General features: G+C 35.3%; 1 protein-coding gene across 7 annotated transcripts in view; it reads right to left on the bottom strand.

The window, feature by feature from the left end:
* Positions 1–27,754, bottom strand: part of MIER1 (MIER1 transcriptional regulator) — a 59,321-nt gene extending 31,567 nt beyond the window's left edge. Inside the window, exons 1-6 of one of the 7 annotated variants that reach the window (XM_079134149.1) lie at positions 27,576–27,754; positions 26,452–26,552; positions 23,730–23,803; positions 13,744–13,768; positions 13,559–13,595; positions 8,640–8,785 (exon numbers count right to left, since the gene is read on the bottom strand). In XM_079134149.1, the coding sequence (XP_078990275.1) occupies positions 8,640–8,785; positions 13,559–13,595; positions 13,744–13,768; positions 23,730–23,803; positions 26,452–26,552; positions 27,576–27,642 (450 nt within the window). In that variant the 5' untranslated portion in view covers positions 27,643–27,754. Of the gene's footprint in view, positions 1–8,639; positions 8,786–13,558; positions 13,596–13,743; positions 13,769–22,331; positions 22,509–23,729; positions 23,807–26,228; positions 26,358–26,451; positions 26,553–27,260; positions 27,468–27,575 lie in introns of those variants that run through there. The other 6 variants (XM_079134150.1, XM_079134144.1, XM_079134146.1 and 3 more) reach the window with 6 other exon arrangements.
* Positions 27,755–27,824: the final 70 nt, after the last annotated feature.

Here is a 27,824-nt window from a genome sequence, read left to right as displayed (position 1 = left end):
ACATACAGGAATGATATTGAATACATTAGTTACATACAAATGAATACATGGCTAATATAATCTAGTGTCATTTACATATAAAATCATCTTGAGCAATCTTTGCCATCTATGTTACAGAACTCTTATATTATCTCCATTTCATAGATAAGGAAATACAAGTAAACATTTCCTTCAAAATCTCAAGTTACACATTATGGAGCCAGATTTAAATTGGCTAACTTCAAAAGCCCAAAATGTTATCAGTATGCAATGGTGACTCAGTTAGGAACCTTTCTCAATCCTCCCAAGAAACAAATTCTCTGTGGATGAAATAAAGACATAGCCTTATACAGTGAAACAATGTCAATTTTCCACAGAAAATGCTCAACTCTAATCAGTAAAGAAGTGATATAATAAAGTAACAGGGTAACATGATAAAATTAGGATTATAAAAAGTCTAATCCAAATTATTTAAACACCACACACACACACACTATAATATACAAAAACACATACCCTGAGGGGAAAAAAGTGTCGGTCAGTTTAGATCTCAGAAAAATGATACTAGTGAAATAAGACATGTTTAGATTTTCCCAGCATTTGTGCCTTATTTATGAAAAGAAATCAGTCTGGCCCATGTGTTTAAACACATTGCTCCAGTGGCAATGAGTATGTCACAGTGTATAATATAACCTGATACTATCACATAGGTCACAAAAATTAACCCCCATCATTAGGAATCCATGCTCAACATATAATCTACTGATTATAATTCAAAAATTTTTCTTTTGGATACTAGGGATGAAACCCAGCAGAAAGAAACATCAAGCACTAAGATAAAGACTTTATTTTAACATCTAGACCTCCCAATCCCACCTCATATAACAAAACTATTCAAATGCATGTTACTATTTCATCTAATTTTTAAAAATTTAAGATGGGGTCTCCCTATCTTGTTTATGCCGGCCTTGAACTCAAAATTCTCTTGTCACAACCTTCCAAGTAGCTAGGATTAGAGATGTGTATCACTGTGCCCAACTACCCCTAAATTTTTAAAAATGAATTAACTTATATTTTGAGAGACCACACAGCTATTTAAGTGGCAGTGCTCTCTGTTTTGAACTCATTTTCTAGACTAGAGTAAAACACTTGATTTACTCTAAGATGCAGATTATCAAATAAATACCCTCTAGCTCTCTATTGTTCTTATTCACCGGGAAGTAAAACCACCTTGAAGGTTTATTAAAACAGGATGCTAGGCCTCATCCAAGCCTCTGACCCAATAGGACTCAGATGAGGTCTGAGAATCTTCATTTTAAAAAAGTTCCAGGTAATACTGCTGATACTAGTATGGGACCACCATGAGAATCACTTATCTCAGAGGTCTAGTATAAGGTACCAGCAAATCAGCCTTTCTAGTGGGAAGTAGTAAAGCTTGAATATTTTCTTTAATAATGCATATCATTGCTTGGGTTGTGGCTCAATGATAGAGCACTTGCTTAGCACGTGTGAGGAACTGGGTTTGAGCCTCAGCACTGCATATAAATAAATAAATTAATTAACTAATTAAATAAAGGTCCATCAACAACTAAAAAAGGTATTAAAAAATGCTTAACATTTGAAATCTAGCTCAGTTATCTTACAAAAGATTACATACTAAATGAATATTCCACTATGAAGAACACAGAATGTCTGACCATGATCTCATCAAAACTTTTCACTCCTGGATACAAAGATGAGAAGTGTGACTCACTGTATAAAGATTCATTTCTCAAAAATTCAGCAATATTGACTAAAAGAAGAAAAGAAAGGGTGAAAAGTGGCCTCATCATAGAGCATCTGAAGGAAAACTACTTCAATTAGAAAAAATAATATATAACTGTAAAAGAGAAAAGACAGGAAGCAGCAATAGAAACAAAGATGACACATCAGGTCACCTTCATGAGAGCAGACACACTGTTTACAGAAACTAACAAAAAAATTAATTTCAAATTGCTATAGGTTGATGAAAGATCAGTTATAGATTACTCGAAGTTATGACTGGTATTTTTTTTAACCTGGTTTCTCTAGTTACTTAGTTTCTAAAAGGAAATGTTACACTAAAAAAAAAAAATTTCTTAAGGTATGATCATTTATTGTTACTCTTTAAATTAAGAATAGTTTTTTACTCAATTTCACTGATTACCAGAGAACTGCAAATCAAAAACCACAATGAGGTATCATCTTACCCCAGTCTAAATGGCGATCATCAAAAAGAAAAGGGAACACTATACTGTTGGTGGAAATGTAAATTAGTATAACCATTATGGACATCAGTATGCAGATTCCTTAAAACCCTAAAAATAGAACTACCAATAACCCAGCAGTTCCACCACTGGTATATATCCTAAGGAGATGAAAGTATATCAAAAAGATACTTGCACTCTTATGTTCACTGCAGCACCATATATCATTCACAATAGTCAAAATATACAATCGGTCCAGATGCCCTTCAGTGGATGAATAAAGAAAATGAAGTATATTTATAGGATGGAATACTATTTGACCATAAAAAGGATGAAATCTTGTTATTTACAACAACATGTATAGAACTGTAGGTCATTTTATTAAGTCAATTAAGAGAAACACACAAATTTTCAGTTGTGGAGATTAATAAGAACAGAATGAAATAATGGTCACTAGACTCTGGGAAGGAGACATAAAGGCCCCAAATAAGGACTACCAAATCAGAATAGAGGAATGTCTTTTGTTTCTTTCTGAACATAGTAGAGTACCTTACTGGTTAAAACAAACACATATTTCAAAATGACTAGGAGAATATGAATTCCCAACACATAAATACAACTGCTTTAAGAAAAGGAAATGCTTACTACCCTCATTTGATTATTATATATTGTGGTCTCTCCTAGCTCTTTGAGACCCCAGGTAACAAGGTATAGCACTATTCATCAGTCCAGGAATGTCCTTCTTCTCCTTTTGTTACAATAGCCAAATTGAGAATACTCAGATTTGCATCCATGATGCAACTCCAAACAGTTTTGTGTTTTTTATCCAGTTTTACTTGGTCTGTTAATAAGGAATAACTCTTAGTAGAAGGCAGACACAGCATGTGCCAAAACCCTGCTTCATGGTTTGTTTCTGGAATGTTAGCAGCTAAAGAAAGACATACAACTCTCACAAGCAGTGAATCTGGGAGATTTAGGAACTGACAGCATTATGTGACAAAAGTTGATATGAAAAAGGAAAACCAACCATGTAGAAAAGGAGAAACAAAATATATCTTGGTGGCACTGGAGTCCCTGAGGCCCAGCTACCTTTAATGAAATCCCTCGGGTCCTATGCTAAATTCTTCATTTTGACAAAGCTAATTCTAGATGGATTTCTTTGTACTCCCTAGGTTCTGATGCTATGAACAGTAATGCTATCTTATAAAGCAAATATTGTTATTTCCCTCTGGGGGGGAAAATGAAGGATGAATAAATTCGGACAGCAATACATTATCGTATTAGGGGCTGTCAATCACCTGTTTTAGAGGACATCTCATTTGTTTGTTATTTAAGTCTGCATTCTACCAGGTGACTAAGGGGCTTTCTTCAACATCAGAATAAAGTAGCAATGTTTTATTCCCATTCAAACAAATGTTAACAGTATAGAAAAGGGGGAACAAAAAGGGAAAATTATAAGGAACACAGTGGATTTTCACAGCTGTGGGTCACAGATACCTTTGAGATTAAAATTTATTTAGAACTTATCATGTGCCAGACTCTGAGTCAAGTGCTTTAGATATACTGTCTTTATAATAACAACTGAACCATAACGATGCTAATCCCAAGTCACCATGCTAATAAAGGACTGCAGCTGAATTATGAACCCAGGCAGCTAACTTACTCATTCACTTTTATATATGTACATATACTGCCTTCCTGGATTCCTGAAAATCCAATCTTAGGTTAAGTGCACATTACTTTGATGTAGTATGAGATAAGAAGTACTAGGTTAACAGACAATGAGAAACAGGGAAAATGGGCATAGTACAAGATGAACAAAAATATAAGACTATGCATTATATTTACACATTGTGCTTTAAGAAAAAAGTCTCAGCACTGAAACAAAAAAGGGACAATCATATCTGCATAAGCTAAAGGGAAGTGGACTAAAGGTAAAAAGAATAGACTTTTAAAAAGACAACCATATATCTAAAATGAAGTCTGTTCCAATTGTTAGATGATAGGGTAAAATCATCAAACACATTAGTAATAAGGCTGAAGTGTTGCCAATCTCCTGGCTGAAAAAGAGCTGATTCCTCCCTTACACCAAAGATTTAGTCATTAAGAAATTACTGCATGTGTCAACAGATGCTAGCTGCCCAGATGTTAAGACCATTAAGTGAGTAGATTCTTCTTAAACCTACTGTATCAAAATGGACAAAACCATCAATGCTTATGAAGAGAGAAGAAAGAAGGAAAAAGCTTATTTCCAGTCAGGAAGACCTAAGGGACTACATTCAGGTTGGACTGGAGAGATGGTTCCTAAGGTAACCAACCTCTTGGGGTTGGGGCTTGGCTAGAAGATAAACTATGAGGGGATGAAGGCAAACAATTCTTTATAATCCCCATGCCGAAGTTTCTTTTGTATCTACATAATTCAGTTGTGTATATACCTCAAGAAAAATCTCAGTCTCACATTTTAGTTTTTATTCTCCAGCTCTGGAGATTCACTGGGAATATGCCAAATGCTTAAAGTGTATGTTAATATTGTTAACAGTGATTTTTTTTTTTTTCCTAAAATGTATCTAAATACATAAAGATACAGTTAATCCTGATCTTTCTTTTCCCAAATGGAATGTTACAATTGTGCCTAATTATTAATCTCTCCATTTTAAGAGTACTTTGGAAAACAAAGTTAAACTTTGAGAATTACCAAATTAATGGCAAATGAAGTTTCTTTACTATGGGAATGATTGATACCCTTTCTACAATCACTATAATAAATTCTAACCTACTTACTTAAATCTATTGAAACATTTAAATGCTAAACTTATATAATTAAAATACCTTTAATGCTAACTACATCCATATAATTTTAACAGTACAAATCAAAGCTGCTTCTATCAAGAGTTTCCACTAAAAAGTTTAGAATTCAAAATGAACTTAAAGCCACATACTATGCAGTTACTGTTACTTATGAATGAATTATTAGGAGTTTGTCCATAATTACATCATAAAATCATTACATGCAACCAATGTGCCAGGTGAAAAACACTTTGCCACTTTCTAATGCAATTAACATTTTGTTTCTATAAAAGCAAATGGGTAATCAACATAAAATCTTTTGCATTAAAACAACAACAACAAAAAACAAATTTGGTTTGGTTCACACCTAACAAGTTTATAACTACATGAAATGCAACATACTGGTCCTGAAACACCTAAGCTTCAGGTTATAGATGAAAGCATTAGTGATAATGTACTACTTAAACCTAAGATTCAATGGTTTTTGAGAGAAGTTACAGAATGCGAGGAGGAGTAAGACTGGGTGAAATAAAAGGATTGGTTCCATTGTCTTTTTATTCCTTTTTCTATCTTTTATAAATAATCCTATTTTAATTACTTTTTACTAAAGAGGGATTATTTGAAAGCAAATTTTTGGGGACTAAGAGGAGATGGGGAGAGACGTGGAAGAAAGAGAAATAGGGAAAGACAATGGCATACCTATAATTTTAGCAGAACCCACTAACAATTTTATACTAAGTAAATGTTAATAACCCATTCTCTGAAATAGAAGAAAACCATTATTCCATCTCCTAAACTATTACAAACTGTACTTATTTCCTCTTACTAACACAGAATGTGATAATATGGAAAATATAACAGTTCCCTCCTGTGCCTTTTATCCCATGATAGCTTATTTGGAAGCAAAAAAATATACCTCAAGTTTCTGTGACTATATGCAACAACTGAAAATCACTGCCTTTCTATTTAAAAAATATATGAAGTGACTTTTGAGTACTAAATCAATTGTTCCCTGCACCCAAATATATATAATTTGGTTGGAAATGTGTCTCAGTGGTATAACATGCATCTCATAAATCAACTGTTTCCCTTATATGTTCACCTAGGTTTTGATTCTAAGCAAATTATTCTGGTCTTTTAGATAGCTTTATAGTCTTTTACTTTTAAAGAAGACTTCTAAGCTTTTAAAGTGCTTTTAACCAATTCTTGAAAGGTTTTGTGATAACCAACATACACCATTGCCACCAAGACCAATACTCTTCTCTGGATCAAAATAATACAATATTAAATAGTTTAGGCACTATGGATTTAGTTAGTTCTAATTACTAAATGATCCAAAATGGTATCACCAGACAAGATTTGCCTAAATGGCAAGAGAACTTCTTTACAAGTTTTTAAATTTTATTTTTTGTACTAGAGATTGAGCCCAGGGTGCTTTACCACTGAGCTACATCCCCAGCACTTTTTCAGAGAGTCTTGTTAAGTTGCTTAGGGCCTTGATAAATTGCTGAGGCTGGCCTTGAACTTGAGATCCTCCTGCCTCAGTCTCCTGAGTCACTGGTATTATAGGTATATGCTACCATGCCGGTTTCAAACTAAAATTCTGAAACCTAGATTAGTAATTATCACTATGAAAGTAAAAGCAGTCATTTTTTCATACTATATATTCCAAATACTTAACAGGTGGCACTGTCATATATCTTATGTTCTTTTTATCATGGAGTATATGTAGATCATGTTTAGTAAATTTTACTGGAGCATGCCAGATTGCTTTATGTATGTATGTATGTATTTATTTATTTTTTGTAATGACCACTCTTGCTAGGTACCAGGAACTATACTAGTGAATAAACTGTCATGCTTCCTCCCCTCACAAAATTCACAGAGGCTACAAATAATACACAAACATGTAAAAATTGAGTTAGGTTTTTAAAAATGCAATGAATAGAATGTGATAGTGGTTAAAACCAAACAAGCAAAAACAATGCTAACTGAGGTGTAGAAAAGGCCATTCTGAAGAAGCAGCAAATCCATAGGAGCCAGTCTTTGAAAGTACATACCCAGAATGCTTATTTGCTGAAAAGTTTCAAAGCAAGAAGAAACTAGAAAATTCAAGAACAAGCAGCTAGTGTGATTATGAAATAGCATAAGAGGGGCAGTGCAGTATATGGATGAGAAATCATATCATGCAGATAGCCTTGCACACATCTGGATTTTCTTTAGGAATACAGGAAGTTAGGAGGTTGAAACAAACTGAATTATATTTTCAAAAGATCATCATGGCTGCTGGGAGGAAATATATCAGGAGTAAGACAGTAAAAGAGGAAACAGAAACCAGTTAAGAAGCTAGAGTAATAATCATTTTTTTGTGAGTAGCAATTAGATATTGGGAGAGAAGGAAATTGACTCCCTGGTTTCTGACTTAAACAAAAGGGGAAAAAAAAAAAAAAACAGTAGTAGCATATTCCACTGAGATAGCGAAGTTAGGGAAGAAAGAGTCAGAGAGAGAACAATCAATAGTTCTTGTTTGGATATTTAAAATTTAGAGATGTCTGTTGAAATATCTAAGCAGACATGCTAAGCTGGATGAACAAAACTGGAGACAGGGAAAAATTTAATACTAGCAATGGAACTAAGAAAAACTAAGCATACACAACAACAGCTCAATCAGACTTTCAAAGTCTGTTGTGCACTCAGTTCAAACCTGCTTAATGACAGCATAGATTTGAATTCCATTCCCAGAGATTCTGATTTAGTATGCCTGGAGAGAGGCAAAGGAATCTGTTGTTTTAAAAATAAGTATATGGGCTGGGGTTGTGGTTCAGTGGTAAAGTGCTTGCCCAGCACATGTGAGGCACTGGGTTAGATCCTCAGCATCCCATAAAAATAAAATAAATAAAGTTATTGAGTCCACCTACAACTAAAAAATATTTTTTAAAAAAGTCTATGATAACTCTGATGCTGTTGACCCTCATAACTTTGAGGAGTACTGATACGGACAGAGACAGGAGAGGAAAAAACAAGGTCCAGAACTGAAAATCAAGAAATGCAAACATTTAAATCCTGTGTAAAGGAAAAAGAGTCTGCAAGACATTGAATGGTGCAGGGGGACGGGAGAGGATAGAAAAAAGAAAGTGGGGTACTCCAGAATTCAAGTAAAAGAAGGGAACAGTAAACTGCATTCTGTACCACTGAGAAAAGTTGAGGTAGAAAGAGAAAAGTGAATATAACAAAAGATGTATCAATTAAAGTCAAGGGTCACCTTGATAGGAAGGGGCAGAAATAATCCAGAACACTTTATGCAGTAAATAGGAGATGATGACAATTCTAAAAATATTTTGGCTCTGAAGGGGAGTAAATGAAAGATGTTATTCCTGGGGAAAAGTAGTAGGTGTGTAAGAGGAAATTAAGAATTGTTTTATTTTATAGTCCATTTTGACCCAGTCCTGTGATCCCTTATCAAATTCACTACTGAATTCTATTATTTCACATACCAAAACTATTTTTTAAATGCCAATTAATTTCAAACTTTAAATATCCCACCTATGATCCCACGATCTTCCCCAAAACCAGAGCACCAAAATTCCAGTGTTTACTCTCCCCAAAAAACTTATAACTGCTTCATCCCCTACTCTTATTATTATTTACCCTTGCAAGATCCTCTATTTCAGAACTGAAGTTTGTTTCTCCTTCCATCATTTCTTCCTCTTCTAATGTTCGTTCATCATCAAAATCATGAACCAGCATGTCAGCTGATGGATCAAATTCATGGTCATCTGATGTTGCTGAACCTCCTGGTAAAGGATATTTTAAAAAGTATGATAAACCAAATTAGTTGTATCTTACTTATTTAGGGTACATGCATTATTGAAGTTGCATATAAGTAAAAAAAAAAAAAAAACCACAGTAAGTTATGCACAGTAAATATTACTGCTTTTTAAAATTCTTGTCCTTACTCATTATCATACACACACAGAACTCTTCTAGGCGAGAGTTCTACTACTGAACTACATCTCCAGTACTACACAAAACTCTCCAAAGGGATTAGTTTGCCCTGTTTCACTCCTATAGGTTCAGTTACAACTGCAAAATTGAGGGAGGGTAAATATTTATAGCTTTCAAAACTGCAGTAATCTTCTGATTGTGAAGCTTAAGTTAAGCTTAAGGAAGAGAATAAATTGATCTTATCAATTAAAAATGGTCTTTTTTGGTGGGAAATATCACAATCTCAACCATTTGATTCATGTTTGATAGACCCAACGAGTAAGGATCCCTCTGGCCCCTGAGAAGAATATATAGTCATGTGAAATAAACAGTCATCTGAATATACTTATATGCTGCATAAAGATCTTTTGGTCAATGACAGGTTGCATATACAATGGGGTTTATACCATATGGTCTAAGTATGCAGCAGATTATACCATCTAGGTTTCTATAAATCTACTTTTTTAAATTTTATTTACTTATTTTTTTATTATTTAAACAAATGGGATACATGTTGTTTCTCTATTTGTACATGGAGTCAAAGCATACCATTTGTGTAATGTAAATTTACTTTTCAATGACATATTTCTCTGGAATGTATCCCTACCATTCAAATTACATGGGACAATAAAGTATAGTAAAAATACAGATGAACTCAAGTATTCTTCTATCAGCATTTTCTTGAAAACACATTCTAATAATTGAGTGACTGTCTTTAACTTTCTAAGTTGATTTTGATCTGAGATTCCTCAAAGAGATAAAAGCAAAATTTATTAAAATTGCATACAAAACTCTTTTTGAAGGCATTAAATATAATCTAAGGTAACTGTTATGTAAGTCAATCCATTTTCAGGTTGGTGATGAGGGAATACTGTTAGACTCAACAGGGCCAATCTTTGTATAGTAGACTGTAAAGGCAGGAGATATAGTTCCTGTAAATTATTGACAAATTTGTCCACTGCCAAACCTGAATTTAAGTTTGAAAAAGAATTACATCAGTTTAAACTGTTAAAGGTCATATTAATGGATGTACTGAAATTCTTTCATTTCACTCTAATAAGAGAACTATTAAATAAAGAGACATACAGGTTGACTTCTTGAAAACCAGACTACTAGGAATAAGAAAAAACCAAAAGCTCAGAGTTCTTCAGTCACTTTTCAAAATTTTTAAAAATAAGAACTACTTTTTCTGCTTAGTATGTTCCAGATAGTATAATCAAGCATTTCACATTCATTATCTCAATCTTCAAACAATTCTATCAACTAGGTATCATCACACCATTTAAAAAAATAAAAATAAAAACAAAGACTCTAGGCTTAGAGAGTTTAAGTAGCACCTCAGAGCTCACTGAACCTGCAGATGGCAAAGATGGAATTTGAATCCTGTGTCTAATTCCATTTCCTACATTTTTACTGCACTCCAAGCCTTGGGTAAATCTTGAATTTTCCTATTTCAAAGAGTACTTTAGAATAGCCTAAGCTGTGTGCTTTGAAGCATGCCTGTAATCCCAGCAGTTCGGGAGGCTGAGACAGGAGACTTGTAAGTTCAAAGCCGGACTTAACAAAAGTGAAGTGCTAAGCAACTCAGTGAGACACTGTCTCTAAATAAAATACAAAAAATAGCGCTGGGGTAGCTCAGTGGCTGAGTGCCCCTGAGTTCAATCCCAGGTACCTAAAATAAAACAAACAAAAAACAGCCTATGTTTACTATGATGAGTGAATTGTAAGCCAGGTCAGAGAACAAAGCACTTTGAAAGCAGTGTGCTCAGAGCCATTAAAAAAAAAAAAAAAAAAAAGATATTAGTCAGCCAAATCAGATATAAGATTATATTAAAATGAGTTATTAACAATTATCAGTTTTAGAATTACTTACAAAAAATTTAGAAAACCATACTACCTTAATTTCTACTAGAAGTAAGAAATACTTGACAAAATTTTAGTAGGGCATCCCAATAATGGGTGAAGGATTAGACACCATGGTTCCATATGAGCACGATTTAAGAACAACTAATTTAGTTGTTGAATTTTGTCTCATCTCTTTTTTCTGAGTTTTCAGTGGAAAATGCTCCTGAAATTTTTAGTTCACACAGGAATCTTCCAAGACACACAGCAAGCAATAATTGTCTTCCTAAACATGGTGCCCTACTTTTCTTCTCCTTTGTAGGCAGAAAGACCCTTAAAAACCCCCTCATACCACTTCTTCGTATAATATTATCCTAATCATAACTCTTAGTGCATGTATTATCAAAAATAATCATCCTAATTCCTATGTTACTCTTTTACTGAACAAACCTGAAGCCATGAGAACAGTGTCAAATCACAAGTATTATTCAACTTACCAGAAGTCCCCATTTTTTGTCATGATATGCAAAGTCAAATAATACTTGCCACTTCACTGCCCCACTATATTAAATAACAAAGTGTAAGTGAACTTCTCTCTTTTCACTCCAAATTCTCTCCCACATACACACTATACTTTTTTCTATTAACTTACTAACTTTCAATTTTCATTGTTTTTCCTTGTCTTAATCTGACTGCTTTATCTAATTTTTATCTTGTTTTTCAAGATCAACTAACCATCCTTTTGCTTTCCATCAACTGGTAGGTCCATCATCTAGGCTATTTCCAGGACCAGGGGGTGAGAATTGGGGGAAGACATCACAATAATAAATTCTTAGGAACAGAGAGTCTAGTGCTTTTTATATATAAACATGCTGCTTCAGCATTAAGGCAGATATCACTGCTTTTTCACAAAATGCCATCTTACTGAAGAATTACTAAAAGGTAGCCTATGTCTTCTCAAAGATTCTAATGGCTACTAGTGTCGCAGGTAAAGCTTTTCATTAGTACCTCCACTTTGGTTTACAGGTTATATTGGTGGAGTCCACAACAAACCACTTAGCATGATCATGTGATTATAATTACTAACATTGATTCCAAAGTACACATGCTACAAAGGGCATAGTCTTTTGTCAGTGGATCATTTTTTTTTTTTTAATCTGAGATTCTAATTCCTGATTTTCTCCACCAACTTTTCTTAACTCCTCACTAGCATTACTTAGAATAATAAACATGACTTTGTATAGAAGCTTGATATCAAAAAATATTAACTCTAAAGATTTTCCTCAGTCTGAAAACAATCTAAAAAAAATTGACACGTATAAATATTCAACAAGTAAGCAAAGGTTATTAAAGATATTTGTGTTCTTCAATCTCCATTATTCTTTCTGTTCTGTCCAGGGTGATGGAAACTGAAAAAGCCTTTTATGAGTTTAGTTTTGGAGAAGTTATTTTTATGTATTTCTACACTTGCTAATTAATGCCTCAAAACTGATAAAAATGTCTAAAAGACTATTAAAAAACACTAGAACCTATTTTTTTTCAATGAAAATGATCTCTGTTTGAAAAAAAAATACTGGAAACAATTCTACATTTTAAAAAGCATATAACACTTATGTGATGTCAGATTACTTCCAATTTCAACTATCCAGAACATATCTATAAACCAGAAAGTTAAAAATATCCTTGAATTTCAGAAATGTCACAAAGCTTAAGGTACTTTATTCTCAAGCACATTATAAAAAGTAAAACATGTTCAGTTGAATTAAAGAAAAAAAATCAACTGTAAACTGAGCACTCTAGTTATTTATAAGGGTTATTTACAGCTCCCACAGTGTATAATAATTTTTGTTCATGAAAATGATCCTGCACCATTAAAAAAAGGCTTATTTTAAACATTTTTTAAAAAATTTTCTTCCTAAAACACATAAAGGTGATTGCTTCAATAGTATGTAAAATTCAGCAATGTGGACTGTATCTCATATCTAAATATTCAATATATGTGAGATGTTTTTAAATAAAACATTACCAGGCCTCAAAGGGCTTCCTTTCCCTCTTCTTTATAGGGATGCTCCTTAACCCAAATACCCCATACAGAAAGTAGTCGTTTCTCTCTCGGTAAAATCCCTGGACACTTAGGCAAAAAGACTAGTATTTGACTCTTTCCTTCCTGCTATTGAACTTTAATATGAATGCTGTACCCAGAGGTAACAGACCCTGTGATCGTAAGAAATCTAAGAACCCTAAAATTAGATTTTATATAAAACATTCTAATTTCTAAACACCACTACAGTGACCAAACAAAAAATATCTGTGACCAAGATTGGTCTAAAGATCTTAAGTCTGCACCTCTAAGTTAGGAATAAATGAACTGTATTTGAAAGAAAGCAATAATCCTATATGTAAGGTCAGAATAAAACTTGATCCTATTCAAATCTAAGAACAGCTTCCTTAATTTACAACACTATTCACTTCTTGAACCTTTTGCTTACTTTATTTTCCTGCCCCAATATATTAACAAGCTTTTTCTCAAATGAAACATTCTGAATGTCCTACACAAATAAAAATGTTTAAGCTAGTTGAGACCCTTTCAAAAAATATACTCTGCAAACACTTCAATTCAAACAACAGTTTAAAACTGTAAGAAATACATATGGCAATTCATCAAAGAAAAAGAAAAGGGAGGGGGAGGGAAGGAGAGGACCTAAAAATAGTCATTGAGGATGAACCCACAGTAGCCTCACCTGTACTTTCATGGGCAGTCAAACATTTCATCCATTTCTTTTCCCCCAGAGAAAAGAAGCATTCAGAAGAAAAGCAAGTCAGATGATAGTCTAACTCCTCTAGCCTTTATGCAACTAACAGGACAAATGTTAGGCAATTAGAGATTATTAAAAAAATATAGAAAATAAATATAGAAAATACTTACCTGGACTTGAAGACTCAACAGATGGCTGAAGAGGGGAGAAAAGAAGACAAATCAGCATTTGTGTATAGCACATCTGCACAAACATTATAGGAACTATTCGATTACAAATATCATACCAAAAACTACAGTTAGTTTTAATGTCTGAATTGTTTTAAGACAAACTAAAATTTTCTACATAACTCTTTACCTTCGAATTATATTTAAGCACAGGAAAAAAACTGAAAAACTACAGAAACTAGAAAAAAGATAATAATATGAAATTCATTCAGATTTTAAAAGCAAATGTGGGCCTTACAACATGTGGACTAAGAGGTATGATTTCGGATCTTGGAATTTCCTGAAATACAATTTCTCTTATCAATAAATAAAAAAGCCTATGCACAAAGTTTGCTATCAAACTGGTCTATGGCTTAAAAAATGAATTGTGAAAATGAAGGCAGAAACAAATAAAGGCATCATTATAAATAAAAATTATGTTGTAAGAAAGAAAAAATTAAAATGTCATTTAAGTACTAAACACTAAGCTAATTTCAACAATTAATAACCACTTTTTAAAAGTTATCATAGAATTAGAAACCATTCAAACTAAAGACTGGAGAAGGTTTCCAATTATAATGCTTCCTCTACCATTCTACCTATCATACATTATTTAACCACAAGCAACTGGGAAATTTAAAGATGAAAATTTGTAGGAACTCATAAAAGATGTTTAAATGACATAAATTTATAAATAAAACCTTGCCCATTCATTCACATCCAATAGAAGACAGACATAGAGGAAGGCCAAAAACACTAGCAATAGAATGACAGGGATACTGCAGTATTCTTTGCTTCTGGTAAGTAATGGGTCAGAGGCAAGAAGGAAAAGAAATGAGGAAAATAAAGGTCAATTTTTCAAAAGCTAGGGTCAAAGACAAATTCCTATGTTTGAATCCCATTTTGAAACTTGTATACATTATGCTATTGTAAATATAGCATTCTAAATTTCATGTGGTCAATTGGGTTCCTGAGGCATACTTTTTCAAAGGTCCTATTTTTTTCCCTATAAATTCTTAGAATGGGTCTTTCCTATAACATTGTCTAAGAAAAAAATAACAGTATCTAATATTATCTTATTTCCAATGTCACACCACTATAATTATTGAAGTTACTCTACTGGAACACAGTCAATATAAGGCTTTTTACTGTGGTTCCTCTAATGGAAAGCTGAAGAATAGGGTGACAGAGAGAGTAATGTAACTATAAAAAGGGTTTCTAGCTTGCTTAACATCTTTTGGGGCACAACTATACACTTTTGACTTGAAATGGATTTAACCATCACACAAATTATTACACAGAAATCCAATAATATTAATCCATTTATGTTTCATGCAGTTAAATTTTATTTTCCAAGTATTAGCATGATCTCTGTACAAGGCTACAGCAATGTTACTGACCACTTTCATCTGGTCCCACATTGTTCACTACCCACAGAGAGTAGTCTTACAATGGTAGTTTTCTTATTAGAGAACTTTTAGAACAAATTTATATGACATAAACAAGAAAAATCTACATTACTTACGAATTAGAAACTTAAGAGAAATAGTTCTTGAGCAAATTTTTTTAACATCCCAATAATTATCTCATTCAACAGTCATGATAAAAAAGGTTTTCGATTAAAAACAAATTACTCAAGTTGAAGGGTATATTTTTTACTGATACTAGCTAGAGCAATACTAGGGATACTGAATTGCAAGTGGTATCTACAAGAGATCTCACCAACACTAAATGATCATTATTTTATTGGTAAATACCTACCACTTTAAAATTCTGAAAAGGTCTCAAATATTTTCCTTTTTTTTTTTTTTTCACAATGCTGGGGTTTGAATTCAGGGCCTTGTACTTGCAAGGCAAGCACTCTACAAATGAGCTATATCCCCAGTCCTATTTTTCACTCTTTAAGATACCAAATATTTAGAGGACTGGTAGCATTTGTAAGTATAGTCCACCTGGAGCAAAGCACACAAAGTTCAAAGATTACACTAATAATCATATTATGTCAGACATTCTGCAATGTGTCAAGCACTGATTAGCATAGAGAGCAAAGGGTGGGATGGTTGCCTATATTTATTATCCATATACATTTTAGTATTTTATGTCCAAAATAAAACTTTATGGTGTCAGTTTAGGAGACAGGAATGAGATTAGTTTCTTGCAAGTTAATTATATCCAATTAAATCAAAGATGAGCTTCTGAAACTGGCATTTGAAAACAGTTCATACTGTGAATATTACATTGTTCAACTGACAAAATGATTATCTTTCAAGATAAAATGTGAGTTTAGTATCACAGTATAGAAGGCTTCAGGGTAGAATGAAGGCAATTTTTATTTAGACATGAAAAAGTATAGAACTAGCTTATATTTACATAGTGCTATACATTTTCAAATGCATAGTTTCTTAATCATAACCATAAATCTGACAATATCTCATTTTATAGATTAGTAAACTCAGGAACATAAAATAAGATAAAGGTTCCACCGTGGTAATGAAGTCAGACCTGAAGCCTACACATTCTGACATCTTGAAGTTCTTTCTATACCTTCTAGAAAAAGAACTCCAAAATTTTTTGCTATCTCTTTTCTCTTTCCCCTTTCTTTCTCTTTCCTTCTAAACTGGTTTTTATCAGTTCAAAGCATGTTTAAAATGCAAACATGAGTTGACATCTAATTTGCCAGAATGTAATATATGTCTCTTTAGAAAGTGATATCTCTACCTAACAATACCCTCCAAGAAACCTTGCACCATCTACCATTAAATACTACATACAGCAAATTAGAAAGGGGGAAGGAGATGGGGAAAATTAAAACGAACAACAACAACAAAAAAAAAAAAATTAAAGGAGCAGGCTGGGGAGATAGCTCAGTTGGTAGAGTGCTTGCCTTGCAAGCACGAGGCCCTGGATTCAATTCCCAGCACTGCAAAAATAAATAAGTAAATAAAAAACAAAAATAAAAAAAAATTAAAGGTAAACAAGTACTTAGAGAAATACTTGCTTTTAGAAAAAGATCAAAGTAAGCTGGAAAATTTTTAAACTGGGGATTAAAGAATAGTTAAGATATACTCATACCCTACTGGTACAAAGGAGTTGGCTCAATAATTTTTTACATTATTTTGCCAATATGAATTTCCCCTACTGATACAATTATAACAGTACACTCATATATATGTATACCATTCATTACCACAATGCTGTCCTTGGCAAAAAGTTGGGGGAAAACTTAAAATCCATCATTTAACCAGTTCAAAATGATATATACTTCCTTCAAACAATGGAACGCTATGAATTCATTAAAAAGGAGACGGATCTGTTTGTGTTGAAAGAGAAAAAAATGCTAAGAAAAGCAGGATTAAAAAAAGTGTAGAATGTGCAACAAACTGGGCTAGAATACACATAAAATTTTTTTCCTCAAAAAGACACATGAGAATTTGTTCATAGTAGCTTTTCCCAGGGAATGAATCAGGGAGAGGAGGCTTTTTTTATTTTATATTTTTCTGTTCTGTTGGAATATTCCAATCCCTTTCATGGAATTATAAACCATTTTCATTTTCTTCTCTTTTCAATTTTTAAGAAAACCTTGTACTTAGTACTATTTTTGCAAAGTTATAATTTTGAAAAATTAGTTCTTTTTGGTACATGCATATTTGTTTTATCTGAGATGGAAAACAACACTGGAAAGACAAACATACAACGTAATTAGTATGCTAACTCAAATGAAAAAAGTCCTCTAACTTTTATATAGCATTTACCCTTGCCAATATATTTGATTTAGTTGCTAAAGTTGCTAACAGTAACAAATATTTAGTGCCTCCAATTTGTTCATATTTCTTTTACACTTTTCTAGAACATGATGGAAAATGGTGGGAAGTGTTTCATGCAACAGAAAACTGAAATTTGGGAGAAAAAAAGAATGATTCTACAAAAAGACTAGACTATTAACATTTTTACCAAAAAAAAAAAAAAAATTAAGGTAGTAAAAACAGTAATATTCCTAAACTCATTTATTCCAGGCAATCAAAAGTTTATTTTCCATGCAAATAACTGAACAACACCCCCCCCCCCAACCAATTCTATCACCATTTCTTTAAGTGTTGCCAACACCTCCTTAAGTTACAGAGGCTAAATCAGATTCTCAAAGCAATTAAGGATAGAGGTCAGGAAGGAGTTTGGGACCCTATTCCTGGATTTAAAAAGTTGCAAGGGTACTATGCCAAAGGCTTAGTACCCTCTCCCACCATACAAAATTATGTCCCATAACTTTGTTGTTACTTTTAGGAATGCTAGGGCATAAAACAGTTAAGTATGTTTTGGAGTTAAAATTAACAAATCTATTACAGTAAGTATAATTTAGAAGGTAGAATGGTATTACAGAAAATAAGCATTAGGAATGCAGAAGTCTGTGTTCTACTCTTATTGTGCCAGACTAACTGTATGACCTAAGAAAAACTGCATAAACTCTCTGCTCAAGTTCCACTTTCTCTATAATGAAAAAATTTAGATCATTTCAATTTTCTTGAAGACCTAAGTTCCTTATTTTTATTATGAACTGTTCAAAATACGTGATACTACAAAAGAGCATTTAGTTAAACAAATTTTCTCTTCTGAATAATTTTTTTTTTTTTTAATCTAGGACTATAAGGAAAGGAAAAGACAACCACAATTTGCAAAAAGTTACTTTGGGGTGCTACTTTATAAGTTTAATCATAGGATTCTGATTTAATCAATGAATTCTGAAACCATATGCAAATCTTTTGAAATATAAAAATACACTTAAAGGTTCAATAGCAGTGTTTATTTCTAAATTAGTTGGGAAACTGATTAGTCCCTCCAGAATTATCTTAAAGAAATTTACTTTTTTATTTGTCCCACCAAAGCTTTCCCACTTAAGTTTTGACCCTCATACTTCCACTGAACTAATAAGTTTTTTAGGACTCTAATGCACATTGGTGCCTACTTTGGATAAAACCTTAATTTGCTCTGAAGTATAAACTAAAAAAAAACCCCAATATTTAACAGTATATAGAATTATTTAAAGCTTAAATCCATTGCAATAGAACAAGTTTTGCTTAGAGTAGAAATTAACACATTGACATAGTCCTATTTCCTTAAAGCATAAAATTCAAGTACTCTTAATGAAAGTGCTAATCAAGGAATATTTTTTAAAGAAATGAATAGCTATAATAGTGAATAGTTCATGTACCATTTTTAGAAATATTAACATACTTAACAGTATTAAATTCATTAATTTTTTTTTTCTCTTTTTATTATAGAAACAGGATTTAGGGTAAAAAAAAAAAAGTGGGGAAGGGGGGGACAGGTCTTGCACTGTGCTGTACTTTTTTTTCCCTTGAGAATAAAGTCCCATACATGTTTACAAACTTTGAAATAAATGACAAATTGTTCATTCCCAAGGTCCCTAATACCACATTCCTTATAAAACCCTAAGAATCAACTATTACTTCCTCTTTTTCCCTCTCTCTCTCAATCTTCCATAAAACTGTGACTACCCTGTAATTTCCTTCAAGTGTAACAAGGAGAACCTCCTTTTAAAAGGTTGGTAAATAATTTTAAGGAATAAGTAATGCGAAATTTACCAGACAGTACAAAGAAAGGGAGCGTATATCATTTCTTCTGAGCACATTAAATGTTTTTAATGCTACTACCATTTAAGAACCATTAAATACATACTTCCCATTATGGATTCAATTAGACAATCAGATCAAATTATGAAAAACTACCATACTCTATTTAAATCTAAAACAACTTGAATTCAAGAACTACAAATATTTTTTCTGAAAAAAGTCAGGGTCATTCTCTTATGTAGAAAACAACAAAAAGAAAACCCAGAAGCATAAAACCTACATTTTTCTTTGATGATATGCTTCTTCAATAACCTGTTTCTCCCTTTGGATTTATTAATTAACCGTTTACTGTTGCTTTGCACTTACTATTATTTAAGTTAAGCATCAATCCGCAAGTCTACTTAATCAAAAGCACAACAGTTCAGTATATGAATTATTTTACCACATGCATCATAAAGAATAAATCTTAAGAGAGCTCACACACAAAAAAGCATGCTATAAACAAAGCATTTCTCATTTATCTAATTTTTTGAAACCAACAATCTTAAAAAATCATCACAATTACTGAAGTTTGAGATTTTTTTTTTTTGCCTATGGTAGTACTGGGGATGAAATTTAGGATCTTCCATGCAAAACTAGCTCTCTACCACTGAGTTACAGATATCCCCAGCTCAATTACTGACGTACTGAGACCAGGAAAATTATAAATTATTTTTACTTTTTACCTCCTCATCTATTTTAGATTATTTAATAGGATACATCAAGGTTCTTCTACTCTTCTTGAAAAGTCACTATAAATAAAACCACCTATAAGAATTTAAAAAATGATTTCAAGATACAAGGTCCTTAAATAAATGCACTGAAAATAAAACTGATTTTTTCCTTGAAATTGAACCATCCATGTGTTCCTGAAAATATGAGAATTCCATGCTCCAAATAATGAAATATTTAAGAAAATATTCCCCCCCCACAAAAAAGCATATTCTAGAAAATATTAGGAAACGATTGGTGACTCCAAATAGTGTTTTCCCCCTCTTACATTAATGCAACCATCTTTAATTTCTGAAACAAGAAAGATGTTAATAAACATGTTTTCAGTACACTGGGCAGTAAAATTTCTAGATGAGGTTTTTTTTTGAAACTCAAACTTCAATGTACTTTCATACAAAGTTATTTTTTTCCTTAATATCTTATCTTGAATTATGGCCACACAACTTAAAGCTAAAACCGTTAAGCACCATGAAGGAGAAACACTACCTTCTTAACACAATTCTACTTATCTAATGGAAATTCACCGAAAGGGGTCCCATTGCTACATTACTACTCCTGCTCTACATATCAAGGAAAATACACAATGTGATCCTCACCACTTCTAAAATCTAGGTACTGACTCTCACACTACTAGATTAAATCCAACCACATTTAAGTGAAACAGAAATGACTATGTTCTCCAACTCCTGTGCCCTGAAATGCAATCTTTTTAACCACCAAAAGCAAAAGAAATGAAAATAAATACAACATCTAAATTTAGATGTACATCAGATTATGTTTTTAAAAAAACTGGCAGCACAGGCTCGTGCTACAATAAAACCTCTTCCTCTTTTAATAGCAAATACTCTCGGACATAGATATAAAGCTAGTTTCCATAAGACAAGCAGAAGTGACATCCTAAGAGCTTCCAGAAAACAAACCTATGTACCAGCTGGTACATAAAAAAGCATACATAATCTAGCCATTTTTCTGTATTACAAGATCTAAAAAGGGTATTATGATATTGACAAAAATATAACTGATTTCATTTAGCAAATAAAGGAGTTAAAAACTGGGGACTAGAGAACAAATAAAATTACCTACTTCCTGAATCTATTTTTAGGTGTCTCTGAAATCATGAAAATGGTAATTCTAACATGGATAATGCCATATTAACCAAACGCTGACTTTCCTCAAGAAGAAAAATCCATAATACATGACCGGGAACTCCAGGGGATAAAGAACAACGAAATTCTCACATTGGTGAAAAAAAAAAAAAAAAAAAAAAAAAAAAAAAAAAACAAATAAATCACAAAACTTCCTACGTTTAAAAGCTTAAATGAGAGACAAAATTTAGATTTTTAATAGCATATACGAAGTTCCAGTTAATCGTAAACCAACAAGTGGTAGTTTGTTCATCAACTGTGACTTCTCAATATGCAAACAATCTACTACACCAGAAAGGGGCTTTGGGAACTTGTTTACTAGAAAATGATAAAAGAGAACTAAAGGGGAAAAAATCTCTAAGAAAATAAGTACCTCCGATTTGGACCGGGTAGGGGGGTGCCTAAAAAGTGAAGGGGGTTAAGGGTGGAAAAGCAACTCCAGAGGTTCTAACTGGTGGTGTGTGTGTGTGTTTTGTGGGGGGAGGCAGTTGTTAACTATTCGGAGAAATGGGGAGATTCCCCAGTTTGGAGGGCTGGATGCGAGCGTGATTTTCTCCACGCTCATTTTACCTTTACCAGAATTAAAGGCCGTTCAGCCTTACGTTTTCCCCACCATCGACTGGATGTCAGTAGCAAACGGGTGGGGGTGACGCGGAAGGGCGCAACAGCATCTCGGTTAGGGAGGGAAGAAACTTCGCAAGAGGAAGCAGCGGCTCCTCTCCTGGCCCTGGCACCGGCCGGCGAAGTTGCGCCACAGGCACCCCTTCCCAGACCGACGCCCCCTCCCCCTCGCCCCGCACTACTGCGTAGCACCCAGCCCTTCAAACTGCCCCCGAAGTCCAACTACGTCTCCGCTTTCTCCTACCCCCGGACCCATCCCAACTAAGTTCCAAGGAAAGCTCCCGCCCAGAGCGCGGCCTGTTCCGGACAACAGGTGGGCAGTGGCGCCAGCAGGGCTGGGCCTCTCCTGGCCAGGCCCACTCCACTCCTCCCCGGCCAGGGCCCGGGGGCGCCCGGCTCCGGGACAGGGAGGGGGAGCTCGCTCCCTTACCTCCGCCATATTTGCCGTACTGCCGGGTCACATCTCCGCGGCGGCCGCGGCTGGGTCACGGCCAGAACCCGGATGTGAGACTCGGCAACGGGACTCCGGCCGCCGCCGCCGCCTCTCCCGCCGCCGCTGTCTCGGCGGGAACGCGCAGGAGCCGCCCGAGCGCGCCCACCACACCCCACTCCGCCCCCTCGCGGCGCCCCGGCTGGGCTGGACTGGAGGGAAAAGGCCAGCGAGCACGCGCGGAGCAGGGACGCGAGCGCGCGCGCGCGGCCCCGCTGCCGGCCCTCCTGGCAGAGCGCGGACGGGGCGGGGCCAAGGTGGGTGTGGGGGAGGTGGGCATCGCCGAGTCCGGCGCCTGCCCCAGCCGACCTACGACCCAAGCCCGCGCGTCTTGGGTAGAGAGGGCGCGGGAACGTGCCGGAGGAAACCTGTCCAGCATTTACATAGGAGGGGAAAATACGTTCTATGTTACAAGTCGGTCATTTTTGAAGTGCATGTGCTGAAAAACGGATGTTGCTGTGATGCAACAGCGGCACGAACTGTAAAGCGGTTATGCCTTGACAAATATTCCCTCGGTGATTCCCGACAGGAAATGTAACATCCCATATCCCAAAATCTTTGGAGAGGGCAGAGCAAAGATTAAGAAAAAGGATTGTTAGGTAGTCTGCCATCCTCCAATCTCATTTGCTATTTCTCACAGTGAAGCAACATAATGGTTGAATTTCTGCACAACTAAACAAATTTTTAAAATGTAAAATAATGAGAAGTCGTTCTTTGATGGGCATAAATAATATCCTACTTGACTGCATGGAAGATCCTACTTGTTTGCAATGCCTGCGATCTGAAAGTTTTAATGTATTCGTCTAGAGCTGCCAATTGGCCTTGATACCAATACTGATGACTGCCAGAGCCAATGATTTCGAAGTAAAAAACTTGTTTCACTTCCATTTCTAAAGTAGATACTAGCCAATACAAAGGCAATATTAAAGTGGACACTAATACTTTACTAAACCAGGAGTTTAAAAAGACTTACTCAAAAAACAAGTTTTTGTACCCGCCCCAGCCCAATCTTCAAGGATTCTTAATGCAGTTTCAAAAATGACTACCAAAAATCAAATCATTAAATGAAAATTATTCATTCTTTCTAAATAATGTGAGACCAGTGCTATAATATAGTGCATAAATGTGCACACACACCATTTTTCTTAACGCTTACAAAGCAATACAGGGGACACAGTTTTTAAAATTATTTGTATTCCCTTAACATTCTAAGCTCTATCAAGCATTTTCCTATTTCCAAAGACAATATTTACTTGAAACTCTTATGTCGAATAATTTGTGCATGAATAAACTGCATTTACAGGTATATGAAGTAGCTGCTAAGTGAAAGAACATTACCTGGTAATTTGACAGGAAAAGAGTCCACAGACAGTCTGTAAACCAATTAAACATAAACATCTGATGCACATTTTCTACTGAAAGAAAAGCAAGGGAAAGAAGAGAAAGGAAAACTTTAAGGTTCCCAAGTCTACAAACAATTTTTACCATTAACTGTACTGTACAGTATTTTCATTTATTTTTAAGAAAATATATAAAAGTGTTTCTTTAGGATTCCTTGAGAGAATAAATGTTTTAGCATAGGTATATAGTTTCTATGAGTTACCCTGTTGAATTTTTTTCCTTTGTACTGAAAGTAAAATGACTTTTAAAAAATGTCAGCTAATAATCAAACAGTTCTCACGATACACTGGGTGAAAAGAGCTGAAGGCAAAAAACAATGGATGTGCATGGACCTGAGGTGAGTACAGATAAAAACAACAAAAGGCCTAGAGGCAGAAGAAACTCAGATTTTACATACCAGAAAGTTAAGGGAAAGTTTTCCATTAAATTATGAAAGTTAATATATGAAATTGAACTGGCTATCAAGGGAAAGACTGAAGCACTGTTGAAATACAAGGCACAGGAATAAGTTGCTTGCTTTAATCCATTGAATTTTTTTGATCCTTCAGTTCAACTATCAACAAAAATTCCAAATTGTGATAAAGAACAGGGGATCAGGTCCCCTTAAGGTACTGAAATGAATACTGGAAGTTAGGAAGATTGGATCTAAGACAGTTTTAAATGGATATTTATCTTACTATTAAATGACTTTTAAGTTTAATATTTATCAGTGCTGTTAACTCTAAATGGCACCGTCATTTAGGAAAAAAAAAAATCCCTTCACATTTTTTGTTGTTTTGTGGGTTTAGTCAAATCTAAAGGAAAGGAGAAAAATTTCTAGTACTCTTAAGTTTTAGGTAGCATCACTATGGAATTCAATATACTTTCACTCATTTTATTCTTTAAGGAGCTTCTTTAAGAACAGTCTCCAAACTCTTGCTTAACCTCTTCAGTATAAAATACAGAAGAACTAAGTATTCATTGGTCATACAATCTTAAGGGTTGGATGGGACCTTATAGGTTTCTAGTCAATTTCTCTACACTTTGGCATAGGGATCCCTCAGAATGCTTCTATTACCAGGCTCTTCTGCTTAATTAAACACCTCCTGTGATTCACCATATCCCATGAAAAGACTGCTCTTTTCAAAGAATGCTCAAATGTTTGGAACATTCTTCTTTTTATTAAGCCAGAATATAGCTTAGCACTTTATTACCCTTAGTTATTTGGTACTTTGTATTAATTCAACAGATATCTTATTTTGTATTCAAATGCCAACAGTCATTGATTTGGTTAACAAAAATGTATCTTTAAAGCCTTTTGCTATTGAAAGAACTGGAAATAGGACATAATAAAGCTAAAAGCATCAGAAAAATCACTGTTAATTGTGATATTCAAAATTATTGTACTGTATGTTTTTTATTAATGTGCTAGCCAAAATGGTAGCTCCATTAGAACTGTACAAGTAAAATGTTTAAAAGTTTTTAAAAAAGTGACTAATTCTAATTTTATGTGAGGTTTGTGGTTTGTCCCCTAACAAAAAAATCCCTAAATAAAGCCTAAATAAATGCCTCTTTTGCTCTAATTCTCTACCTAATGGTCTCCTTGTTTTTAAGCAAACTAACACTAACTTTTTTTTTTTATACCATATGAAGCTACTCATAACTATTTTTACATTGGGAAATATTTTTAAGCAACTTACTGAACCCTCCATTCAAAGTTATTCAACAACTTCAGAGGTTATAAAGTGCATACAAACACACAAACACATATGAACCCCTTATAGATACATTGCTACTGAAAGATGCATTTAGGGTCACGAATTTACCTCAGCCTAAACTAACCCATAAAAAACTCCTCTGACAATTTACACATGCCTAAGAAATATAACCTTTTATTCGGCACCAACTCCTGATTCAAATACAACTAATGTATATACCTATACTATGTAAACATGTTTATACAACTCAAAAAGGAACCTCTCAAAATGCACCAAGAAAAGACTAGTAAGTATTTTAACTCCAGGGCTGATATACTGAAATAGATAAATACAACACATTGAAAACTCTAAAAATGAATTCTGTATTTAATAACTTTCAGGGTCCATGAGTCCTTATGAGATTGTTTTGTAAGCTACTTGCTAAAAATTTATTTAAAGTGACAGCCTTCACCATCTTCATGATGAGGAGGTAAAAATTAATGGATAATTACTAATCTGGTTTAAAATGCCTAAATATCAAAAACTCTTTTTCTCAAACAACATTTTATATAATCTGAGTTTACCTTCATGTTAGTAGGCAGAATGCAGGTTGCAAAAGCATTTGAAAGCTCCATATCTATGCAACAATAAGCATTATATTTTTGTTAGTTTTTTTTTATTATTAACACCACCTCAAACACTTATATAGCCTTTTGGTTCTTCAGAGAACAGTTCTGGTTTTTCGTTTCATAATTCTTACCTAGTTTTATCCAGTGGCCCCGTTTCATCAGTATATTACAAACTAATATGTTAAGAGTTCATACATCGCTGATGTTAAATATCTCACCCAAATTCTGGAAATTATTGGCCCAATAGCAGTTCTCAAACACTGGAACATACAGAAAAGTAACGTAATAATATTTATACTACTTGAGGGAGTTTGGATTTTCCCTCCCTTCATCTCCAAGTGTGCCCTTGCCTACCAGCATCACATCCGTCTTGTCTGCATTGAACCTCAACCAGTTGGTTCTTAACCACGTCCGAAACTCAGCCAGGCACTGGGAGAATCGAGCCACCACACCATCTGGATTAAAGGAAAGAAAGCCTCAGTAGCAACAAGTCAAAACGATTTTTATCCCAAGATCACCATTCTGTCTCAAATTTTTAAAAAGATGGCTGGGAACTAGGTCAAGTAGCCCACGACAATTTTAGAAAAAATTAACGCAATTTGTAATCAACAGTAAAGAAATTAAAGCGGCCCAATAAATAGGTCGCCGTATTTCACCTACGACTCAGTCAACTCGGGGTCATGTGTGCTAAGCGGCCTTAGTCCGTTCATAAAATTGCGTTAAGTTTTCCTGCAAAATTACAGTTTTAGCGTTGGAGGAAGCGCTACTTAGGGAAAACTGAAGCCCAGCGAAGAGTAGTGACTCGCCCAAGGTCACACTGCATGCAAGGACCAGAGATGCGCTCCAGGCCAGGGACCTCTTCGTTATAAATTGAAGCATCACCACTCAAGGGGGGCAATCACGCCTAGTTCCCTCACTGCAATGCCGTCTTTGCAGTCTCTTCCCTCCTCTGCTCCCTCAGAAGGGGCAAGTTGGCGCAAGACCCCGCTACCACAGAGGATTCAGTGTTTCGGAGGGATCCTCCCAGGACAGGGACACATCTGGGCAAAACACAGGGTGAAAGAGGTGGAGCCACAGGGGAGTGGTCACTTGGCCCCACCCCGACCAAGATCGAGGACCGACAGGTAAAAGGGCCCGTAGCGAACGGGGCGAGGCGAACTCACTCCGCAGCGGATTCCCAGCGCGCCGCGGACGCCAGGGAGACCCGCGCTGTCGCCACCGCGAAGCAGAAAGATCTGGCGCGGAGCGGGTGGGCGGAGGTGGGGAGTTGCGCATGCGCCTCCGGCGGCCGGCGCCTCCGCGCGGCCCGCGAGCCAGGCGCGCTCTCTGGCAGCCCCTCCCCGGAAGTTAAGGGTCTTCCGGGCGGTACTCTGCAGTGGGGGAGGGGAGGGAGAGAAAGGGGACTGAGGACACCTCAGGAGCCCCTCATCCCGAGCAGGAGTAGGAGGAGAGAGATGGTGTGTAGAGGCTGCACTTACAGCCGCTGCCGCTGCTGCCGCCGCCACCTTCGCTGCTGCCACCGCCGCCTGAAGAAGCCCCATCCATCCGCCTGCAGCCGGGAGACTCAGAGCCTGGGAGGGGCCTGGGGCCCGGGCCGCCCTCCTCCTTCTTCCAGTCGTCGTCCAGAGCTTCCTCCTGCTCCACCAACCCTCTGCCCTCCCCTCCGCCTCCGCCCTCCTCCTCGGCCTCGAGCCGCCAGCCAACCGCGCGGCCGCTTGTTGAGCCAG

The sequence above is a fragment of the Sciurus vulgaris genome (genome assembly GCF_902686455.1).
Source record: "Sciurus vulgaris genome assembly, chromosome: 1".
In the NCBI taxonomy this organism is placed as follows: domain Eukaryota; kingdom Metazoa; phylum Chordata; class Mammalia; order Rodentia; family Sciuridae; genus Sciurus; species Sciurus vulgaris.
Note: the sequence above shows the minus strand (reverse complement) of the source record. Positions and strands in the feature narration are given on the sequence as shown.